General features: G+C 41.2%; 1 protein-coding gene across 3 annotated transcripts in view; it reads left to right on the top strand.

The window, feature by feature from the left end:
* The first annotated feature begins 316 nt into the window (after positions 1 to 316).
* The window catches only part of tie1 (tyrosine kinase with immunoglobulin like and EGF like domains 1), a 42144-nt gene continuing 32048 nt past the window's right edge, over positions 317 to 10412 (top strand). For all 3 annotated transcript variants that reach the window (XR_010005440.1, XR_506254.3, XM_008109467.3), the window contains exons 1-2: positions 317 to 1077; positions 8324 to 8608. Coding sequence is in view for 1 of the 3 variants with exons in the window: in XM_008109467.3 (XP_008107674.1) it covers positions 999 to 1077; positions 8324 to 8608 (364 nt within the window). In the remaining 2 variants the exon portion in view is untranslated. The remainder of the gene's footprint in view (positions 1078 to 8323; positions 8609 to 10412) is intronic.

Here is a 10412-nt window from a genome sequence, read left to right as displayed (position 1 = left end):
GCGCTCATTCCGCTCCCCGAATTCGAACCTGCAACCTTTTGGTCCACAAATTCAGCAGCTCAGTGCTTTAACACACTGCGCCACCGAAGGCCTTAGGTTGTAGATTAATCCACAGTAGAGCTATCTTTCTGCTGTCCTTTTCTTTTCAGTTTTAAACCCCGGTTTATCCCTGGCATCTACTAATTTGTAGGCAGAACTCCTCACAGTAAACTGCTCAGCCTTCAGTCTGGAAAATCTGAATGCTATGGTCTTCTTTCACTCCAACATTGGTATCCCAGTCCAGTTACCTCTCAAGCTGCTCCCCCCTGGAAGAGGCAGAGATATGCAAGGAACAATGGGTGGAGAGCAGGAAACGCTGTATGGGAAACAGGATTTCATGTCACTGGAGTTCTGTTGGTGAGGGCCTCCAGGCATTCCTCCCCCAATGGCCTCCATTCCCGCCCCGGCTGAACTCCAGCCAAGGAGACTCTTCCATCTCATGTCCTGCCCAGTCCATTCCCACCCATAACCCATTCCTGTGCTGCCCAGAGTTTTTCTTTTGTCCCTATCCCAATGCTTCCTGGTCGGCATGGAAGAAACAGCAGGATTAACCCCCCTCTGAAGCTACATATGGTATTAAATGTTGGGCTTAGAAGGTCTTTTTGAATTGGGACTCTGATTTCCAGAACTTCCTTGGACTTCCTTGGACAGAAACACAGCTCTTCTGGCTAGCTAAATGAAGCTACTTTTGCATTTCCTGAGATTTTCTCCATGAAGCTCAGCGGAGGCATTTTGTGGAGGTCTCTGATGGAACAAGCCAAGAACATTTCCTCTTAAATCAGGCAACAGAAACTTATCTTCCCCACCATCCCTTTAGTCTAGTGTGTGAACTTCCTTTCAGCTCTTGCAAAGGACTTGAGGGCACAGACATGCCAAGTGTGAAGAAGATGGATATTGGGAATGAAAAATGACAAATATTCCCTCTGAACTTTTCCCTCTTATGGATTAGTGATGCCTGAATGCTCCTGACATTGAGTGCATCCTGGAAAATGGGACTGGACAGGATTTGTCTTCTAAGCTTCTTATTACAACTGGCAGGTAAAGCCCTTTCTTATTTATTGGAGTTTATATTTCCTTTACATTTTTAACTACCCTATGGCTGAAGCTCAGTTATCAGTTCCAAAGATAAAGGCCCCATCTACACTGACTATTTAATGCAGTTCAAAACTAGCTTCAAACTGCGGTGGTTGATAGTGCACGAAAGAAAGCCCTTAATGCGCATTAGTGCTCTGTGGTTTGTGCAGTTGCCACCTGGACCTCAAACTAGTTCTGGGATTTTGTATGTGCAGTAATCATCTGCACAGCAAAACTCCTTTCCTCAATACCAGTTTGAAAATTAAGTAGTCAGTATAGATGTGCCTAAGGTTTAGATCATGAAGTTGTAGCTATAATAAGTCATAATTTCTAATGCATAAAACAAACTAAAGCGGCCACAGAATATAGCCACGGGAAGAAGCAATAGTTGAGGACAGCAACTGTGCCGAAATCAGCGAGAAACCTTTAAACCTGAAAGAATAAACAATCTGGGGGAAAGGAAAGGGTCTTTGTACTGACTGAACAAAGACTATCACAGTGGCTAAGATACTGACTATCCTGTTCATAGTCCATTTATTTATTTATTTATTTATTTATTACATGCATTTATACCCCGCCCTTCTCCCCGAGGGGACTCAGAACGGCTTACATTCTGCATATATTTAGTTCCCTTCCTCACACACTGTCATGCACCTAATTATTTGTTGCCAGATTTCAGAAATAATAGGTAATGTCAAATTTTTACCAAAAAAAAAAGGAAGGGATACGGGTCTTCAAAAGGCTTGATGGTCACATACATCTCATGTGCTCTTCTTTTCCCCACACTGAGAAATATTCTAGTGCCAAAGAAAATGGAGCCTCAATGGGCCGCTGGAAGAGTCACTAGAAATCTGTGGCAAGATGAAACCTGCCTTTAGCAAAATTTGAGCGATCTGAGATTTCAGATGGTTGGACAGGATGGTGCCCTCCAGCAACCCCTAATTAAAACAATCTATAGGTGCATTGTCTAACTACCCAGTGCTACCCTAAAAACTTCATGCCCTCCAACTGTCCAAATTTTCCAGGAGTAGTCCTAATAAATCCTCAGGTGCCCTGCTTTTTCAGCTGCTTTCAACATCTCAACTTCTTACTCATTATCTCACTTTCCTCCTTTGTCTTCCACTAACCAGTTGTTATAAACAGAGGCTGGATCTACACTGCCATATAATTCAGTTTCTGAATCCAAATTGTCTGCTTTGAACTGGATTATATGAGTCTACACTGCCATATAATCCAATTCAAAGTAGATAATCTCAATTCAGAAACTGGATTATATGGCAGTGTGGATGGGCCCTGAATTCCAAGCAAAGAAGCACTCAGGAAGCAGCGGAAGAAGATAATGGTCTTCTCTTCCCAGTAATCTCAGGCAAAACCGAACTGCTACAGTCTCTCTTAGCCTGTGTATTCCTCCTCATTAATAACATTTGGCAGCTTGACCATGCACTGATACTGCTTGGGCACACGTATCCCAGTTTTCATCTGTTAAATATTGGATGATAAGGTAAAGTCGAGTCATTTCCAATTCTGGAGGTTAATGCTCATCTCCATTTCTAAGCCGAAGAGCCGGCGTTATCCATAGACATCTCCTGGTCATGAGACCGGCATGACTGCATAGAGCACCGTTACCTTCCCGCTGGAGCGATACCTATTGATCTACTCACATTTGCATGTTTTCAAACTGCTAGGTTGGCCGAAGCTGGGCTTGACAGTGGGAGCTCACCCTGCTCTCTGGATTCCTTTGGGTCAGCAAGTTCAGCAGCTCAGCTGCACCTTTGGGGGAGGGCCCAACTGGATGATATGAAACTTTTAAAAACATTACCGGAGAGGGCTCTAATAATGTGCTGTTTTGCCACACTCTCTGCACCTATCCCAACTTAATACTGAACCCATACAAAGCTGTAATCATGGATGCAAGTGTAATTCTCCTTCCAATCAGTCTCATATCTGTTTTCTCATTAACCCATTTTGTCTCTTTTCCATATCAATCTGTACTTCACAGAAATATATGTTTAGATATGTATTCCTCTGTTTATTATGATTGTTTTAAATAAAAGTGTATTTCTGCATATAATTCGGACCTTGTTATTGACTTTGCTGAGACATTGGGAAATTGCAAACATTAATAGTTCTGAACTCTTCTTTAGTCCAGAAGATACTGATTGGTTTGGTTCATGGTGGGATTTCCAAAGATTGAATCATGGCATACAGATTATGAATACGGCCCGAAAATAAGACAGTCTCCCTGATGCTAGTCAGCTCAGTGGTATTTCCTGCTCAGTGGATGTTCTGAGATAATTCCAGCTGCCATTTGTGATGCAAACCAAGCACATGTTTTAAGTGATAGGAAAAGCTTCCATGTTGGTATCAGTTTTTAAGAGAGATCAAAAAGGGAAGGTGCAGACATTGTAGCCCCTGATGTACTGCATGTTTGTACACATGTATTTCTCTTGTTTATGGTCAGTATGGGTTTGCAGGGTTTTAACACCGTATAATTCCTGACCCATCCCTTTTTCTAATGGAAATAATGTAATCGTGCGAATAGTCCCTCATTCGTCCCGGCTGCCTCACCAATGCAGCCATCACTGCAAAAGAGTTCTGGTACCTTGCTAAACTACGAATCCCATGATCCCAAAGCACTGAGTCATGACAGTTAAAGTGGTTTAAAACTGCATTAATTTTATAGTGTAGATGTACTCACAGAGGGAGAATCTAGTTGTATTACTGCACAGAGTATCATTCTAGAATGTGCACTGTGCAGTTAGAGACATGTCTTAATGTAAAATTAGAAGTCCGACTCCTGAAGAATTTCTCAGTTTTCAAGCAGGAAATAATGCAGAATTGACACATAGACGATTGTGATTTGGGAAGTAATTACATATGCACATTTTGATCAGAAATGGGAGATTAGTCTTTTTTTTACCATGCCAGATAGAAGATTCTAGGATTCATAGTCCAAAATAATAGAGTTTAAAAACTGCGTAAGTGCTCAGATCTCATGGTTATCATGAAAGAATGCTACAATATCTGAAGAAGGCCAAAGGCTGTTTATGAATAGTCTGGTTATTCAACCTATCTCCAATTGCCTTTCCAAATTCAGTCAAATACAAGGATAAATATTTTAGCTGGTAGTGTAGTTATTTGTTTTCCAAACTATGCTGAATGGGTAGACAGAAGAATAATATTGTTTTTATGGTGAGATAAGGACTTCCTCCTGTGCTAGGGAAAGATCAACAATCCAAGCACTAGCTGCACATATTTTTGTTTTAAGAGGTTCTTTTTTTATTAATACAAACTATACAACAATACAAAATTCAAAATATTTCTCAACACATTATGTAGCTAGATAGTAAAGGTAAAGGTTTTCCTCTGACGTTAAGTCTAGTCATATCCGACTCTGGGGGTTGGTGCTCATCTCAATTTCTAAGCTGAAGAGCCAGCGTTGTCTGTAGATGTGTCCTTGGTTATGTGGCCAGCATGACTACATGGAGCGCCATTACCTTCCCGCTGAAGCGGTACCTATTGATCTACTCACATTTGAATGTTTTCAGACTGCTAGGTTGGCAGAAGCTGCGGCTAACAGTGAGAGCTCACCCCGCTCCCCAGATTTGAACCGCCGAACTTTCAGTCAGCAGGGGTTTAATCCGCCAGGCCACCAAGGGTTCAATGTAGCTAGATATATAGCTTACTGGGAAGGGAAGACCATTACCTTCCTAAGCAATAAACATGCATTCCATTGTTTGATTAATTCAGACTAGAGAAAGTCAGACATGTGATTAAATATTGTAATAGCATCTACCAATACAAAAAATTTGCAAAAATTACCTTTACTGTATAAGTTTATTCTGAACTAAGCTTTCTCCTCACCTTTGGGCAAAGAACGTTAGTTTTGGTAATGCTACAGTAATATGTATACTATAAAACTAATATAATGCAGGTGGGAGAAATAGGTTATTTCTAATAAAGTGTCATAGATTTTAGACTGTAATTTCTTTGTGACAAGGATTTCTCCACTGTGGAGTGCCATGCACAATAACAACAATAGGAAGTCTGGATTGTCTGTTGTTTAACAAAGTGGTAGATTGATGATGATTGACAAAACAAACACTGTAGGCATGATTGATGATATCATTGCCTTTTAAATCTCATTGCCTTTTTAATCAAATCCATGAATAACCGAAATCCACAAAAGTCAAACCTACAAATGTGGAGGACCAACTGTAGTAATAATACTTTCACTAATATAATAACGATACGGATTTTAAAATACAAAACCCCACATGGCTGAAAATCCTAACAATCTGGGGACAGGTAAAAAAAGTGGCTAGATAATTGTTTTTATCGCTATATCATATTCTATTTTTTATTCCCTTGGTTTCAGTCTACTAAACAGAAAAACAAGGAGAATAATAACTATCTGTGTATATGCCTGTAGAGGTCAGGATTAAAATGAATTTCATTTCTGGTTATAAGTTTTGTTGGGAGGATTTTGATGTCATGTGCCTTCAAGTTGACTCTAATTTATGGCAAACTCATCATAGGGTTTTCTTGGCATAATTAATTAGAGGAGGTTTGTTGTATGTTTCCAGGCTGTATGGCCATGTTCTAGAAGTATTCTCTCCTGACGTTTTGCCCACATCTATGGCATCTATGTTTTCAGAGTTCCAGACATGGGAACAGGGGCAGCTAACAAAGAATGCCCCCAGGCAGAAAGTAGCCAGTTAATGAAGCTATTCAATGCAAATTAGGGTGATTAACTGCAACATTCACGCTGGCCTCCAACTGACAAGAGTTCTTCCCTCACCCTGGACTTTCCACAGATATATATAAACCTTACTTGCTTAGTTTCTCCATACCTCACAACCTCTGAGGATGCCTGCCATCGATGTGGGCAAAACGTCAGGAGAGAATACTTCTAGAACATGGCCATACAGCCCGGAAAACATACAACAACCCTGTGATCCCGGCCATGAATGCCTTCGACAATATAGAGGAGGTTTATTAATCCCTTCATCTGGGGATGACAAACAGTGACTCGCCCAAAGTCACCCAGTGCATTTCCATGGCTAAGTAAGGATTCAATTCTTAATCCTCTGGAGTTCCCCTCCAACACTTATGGCATTACACTACACTGTCTTTAAACTAAGAGTATACTAGGGGCACATCTGCACTGACTACATCCTGTGAAGGGCACCCAGATCAGTTCCATGGCAGTCAAAAGTTGCAGGATACTCTGAAAAATGATGAGGTCCTATGATTTGTTTCTACCCATTTCTACACACTTCAAAGACAGACTCCCACGGAGCCCATCAAATGATGCAGGACTGCTTCTGGTGGTTGCTCGTGGGACTCCGTCTCCCAAGTGTGTTGAAATGGGGGGATCTGAAAGACGGGCAGAAATCGACTCCATTCTTTTCTCTATGCATAGAAATGCCTAAAAACAGGGATTTTTTTCTTGTGATGGAAAGTGGTGTATATGTCTGATTACTTTGTGACATTTCTGTTTGGGTTGCCTGCTAACGTTCCTTCTGTTTCCCCTATTGAAACAGCTCCACTGGCTGCCGATAAACTGCCGGGCCCAATTCAAGGTGCAGCTATTAACCTATAAAGCCCTAAATGGCTCGGGCCCTGCCTATCTCCATGATCGCATCTCCCCCTATGAACCGGTGCAGGCCTTGAGATCGTCCGGGGAAGCTCTTCTCTCACTCCCACCTCCGTCCCAAGTACGGTTGGTGGGGACGAGGGATCGGGCCTTCTCGGCAGAGGCCCCCCGGCTCTGGAATGCACTCCCAAAAGAGATCAGGCAATCCCCTACCTTATCCACCTTTCGTGAGGATCTGAAGACCGGGTGGTTTTGGCAGGTTTTTGAGTAATTCACTCTGTATACCTCCGACCTATGTCCTTGAAACATATTATATAAGATTCATCCATCCCTAACCGGATTGTTAGGATACTTGGCTAATGATCCCAGTCCTCTTGATTATGGCTGGTTTGTAATTGTTATTTATTGTCTATTTTACTTGTATAGTTGTATCTGTTTTAATATTGTCTCTCAATTGCTGACTATGTAATGTATGTTGTTATTTTGATTGGAAATCGCCCTGAGTCCCCTCGGGGAGATAGGGTGGTATAAAAAAAAGTTTTATTATTATTTATTTTTTAAAAATTTAACGTGTCAGGAGCAACCAGAGTTGCTTCTGGAGTGAGAGAATTGGCCATCTGCAAGGATGTCGCCCAGGGGATGCTTGGATGTTTTGATGTTTTACCATCCTTGTGGGAGGCTTCTCTCATGTCCCTGCATGGAGCTGGAGCTGATAGAGGGAGCTCATCCGCCCTCTCCCCAGGTGGGATTCGAACCTGGCAGCCTTCAGGTCAGCAACCCAACCTTCAAGTCACAAGGCTTTTATCCCCTAGGCCACCGGAGGCTCCTATTTAATATTAGTGACCTAAAGACGGTGTGGGTCCCATTGAAATAAGTGTTTTAAAATATGCCTGTCTCTTTTAGTGTAATGGGTGTAAGGGGAATGTTGTCTCAAAAAGGATGCCCGTTTCAAAAAACCTTCTCGCATCCTTGCAAAGGTTGAGCTAGGAATGGGAGAAGGCGATCCTGTGTGATGGGGGTGAGAACATTCCTGGTTTTCTTTAAAGACAGAACCTCATGAAATGTCACATCCCCCTCGTGGGATGAAGTCCAATGAATTCCCCCTTTCCTATACACTTTAAGAAACAACCCAAAACTTTTGCAACAATTTGAAGCACTATCAGAGCTATAAAGAGCAAGCAGGTGGCATTCACAAGAATAGTTTTGATACTTTCTGCATGTTAGGGTTTCATTTCTTTTGGAGTGGTGGATATATTCGGCCAGGAGAAGACTGACAGGTGGTATAATATCCATCTTTAAATATTTGAAGGGATGTCATGTAAAATGTGGAGCAAGCTTGTTTTCTGCTGCTTCAGAAACTAGAACAAAAACCAGGAGAATTAAAACAAGAAAAAACCAGATTCATTCTGAACATTAGGAAGAACATCTGTTCAAAAGTGGAATAGATGGTTGTGAATTCTTCTTCTTTAGAGTTCTTTGAACAGTCATTGGATGCCCATCTCTCTATAGCACTTTGTCGTACATTCCCGAACGGCAGAGGATTGGACTAATTGTTCTTTGTAGCCCCTTCCAATTCTAATATTCCATGACTTTTTGGTTCTTTTGATGCAGGAGCAATTCTGGATATCACTCTAATGGCCAATGTTCTGAGTCCATCGTACACTAACTTCTATCTCTCATGTGTGACGAGTGAACGGAATGCCAGCCTCCAGATTGTCAGAGACAATAGAATTGTCATGACACATCCTAAATTCAAGCTCCAGATGTACAGGAACACCAGCAGTGAAGTGCAGATGCGAGGATTCTCCCGGGCAGACCTGGTGGGCATCATCTACTGCTTGGGGAAAACTCAATCAGAAGAAACCAGAGTGGTTTATGTACACAACAACATTAATGGTGAGCTATTATAAAAAGAGATGAATGTTACCCATTGAAAGAATACACAGATATGAGCTATCTGAACCCAAACATCTCTGATTTATAAGTGACAGGCTATTGATACTACGAAGTTAATATGTCTCAGTACTTCATCCCTGTCTCACTATTGTAAGACTAAGACTCAATCAATGGAGTTATCTTTCTATTTCTCCATAAACCCAATATCTATTTGCATACCAGAACAAAGGAGAATGGACATCAGTAGGTCTTTAATCAAGGTATTATTCATATATAGGGGCCTAAATACCCTAAATGCACCAGATCCCAGCTGACCTTGGAAGATAAGCAGGTTCAGACCTGCTTAGTATTTGGATGGGGGACCATGGATGACTACTGAGTGCTTTACACTATGTTTCAGAAGAAGGAACTGGCCAAACCACTTCTATTTATTGCTTAAAAAAAACCTTATTAAATTCATAAGTCAACAAATGATTTGAAGGCCTGCCAAATATTGATTCATTTTCATGGCAGACAACAATCTGAAACTTTACCAGGCAAATAAATTTTGAAGGATCCTCAGAAAGGATGCTGTCTGTATTCCCGTACGCCCTACTCACTGCTTTTGCTGCTACCCATTCATTTACTTTTTCCTCCATCCTAAACTGTAGCTGTTCTTACAGGCAGGGGAAGGGTATGCTGATCTACACTGCCATTTAATTTAGATTATCAAAGCAAATAATATGGATTTTAAATGGCAGTATAGATGGGGCTTATCTGAGGAAGGATGGGTAGAGATGAACACAGAGAAGGAACAGTAAAGCCAAAAGACTCTATGACCCATCAATAAGTCTGAGCCTCCAATCGAAGCATAGGCATTAGCAGCTATCTCACAATGCCAAACCCAACCAAGAAAAGTCCTGACATCAAGCTATTATTTTGGCTGATAACAGTGGTGTTTCATTTGCTCCTTCAGCCCTAAGCCTAATCCATGTTTCCCAGCCCCAGAGCAATCTTGTGATTATAAAGCAGCAGCAGAGGTGGGACAATTCTGTCAAAAATGCTTCCCCTCTCCCAAAGAATCAACACCAAAATCTGGAAACAGCTAGAAGTCTAGCTAAATTATTATTGTTGTTGAAAAATATTAATTAAGTCAAAGGAAGGCTGTGAACCAAGTAAAAGATGAGTCACCACTCCTGCAGGCTTCCAGGAAAGGTACCTACTGTAATTCATCCCCTTTTGCCAGCCCTTATCTTTAACATCTTCAGCTGTGGTTTTGCCTGCTTGAAACCTGTTCTGCCAGGTTTCTGAAGGGTCCTGTGTTGAGGAAAGCTGTCACAGGTAAAAAGAATTAGACAAGCAGTAAATGGGGGAATTAAAGATGCAGGTTTATGTGACGAACTAAAGACGTGACTTTATGTGACGTTACAGGCATTCCTATGAAGCAGGCTTTATAGCCCTATGTCAAGGATACATAACTAGTCCTGTAGATGTGGTTGAACTACTCCCATCGGACCTCGACAACATAGCCCAGAATGAGGGATTAAAGGAGGGGCACAGCTGCCTATCCCTCCTCTATAAATCATATCCATTGGTTAGGTATACGGAGAATTTCCTTATCATCATCATCTTGATTTGTATATATGATCCACCTTATATCTTTTCAACAAATCCATAACTTGCAATGGCTTGACTAATTAAAAAATGCAATATAATTGAAATATACAAAAGATTAGTATTAAAGTGGAATTGAACTATTGGCAAAACTAAAGTCAAATAAAAATGATAAAATGCTCTTGCTGAAGCCCTATATAACTTAACATAT

Source organism: Anolis carolinensis, chromosome 4 (genome assembly GCF_035594765.1).
Source record: "Anolis carolinensis isolate JA03-04 chromosome 4, rAnoCar3.1.pri, whole genome shotgun sequence".
NCBI classification, from domain to species: Eukaryota; Metazoa; Chordata; class Lepidosauria; order Squamata; family Dactyloidae; genus Anolis; species Anolis carolinensis.
This window is presented reverse-complemented; position numbering and strand designations above follow the sequence as displayed.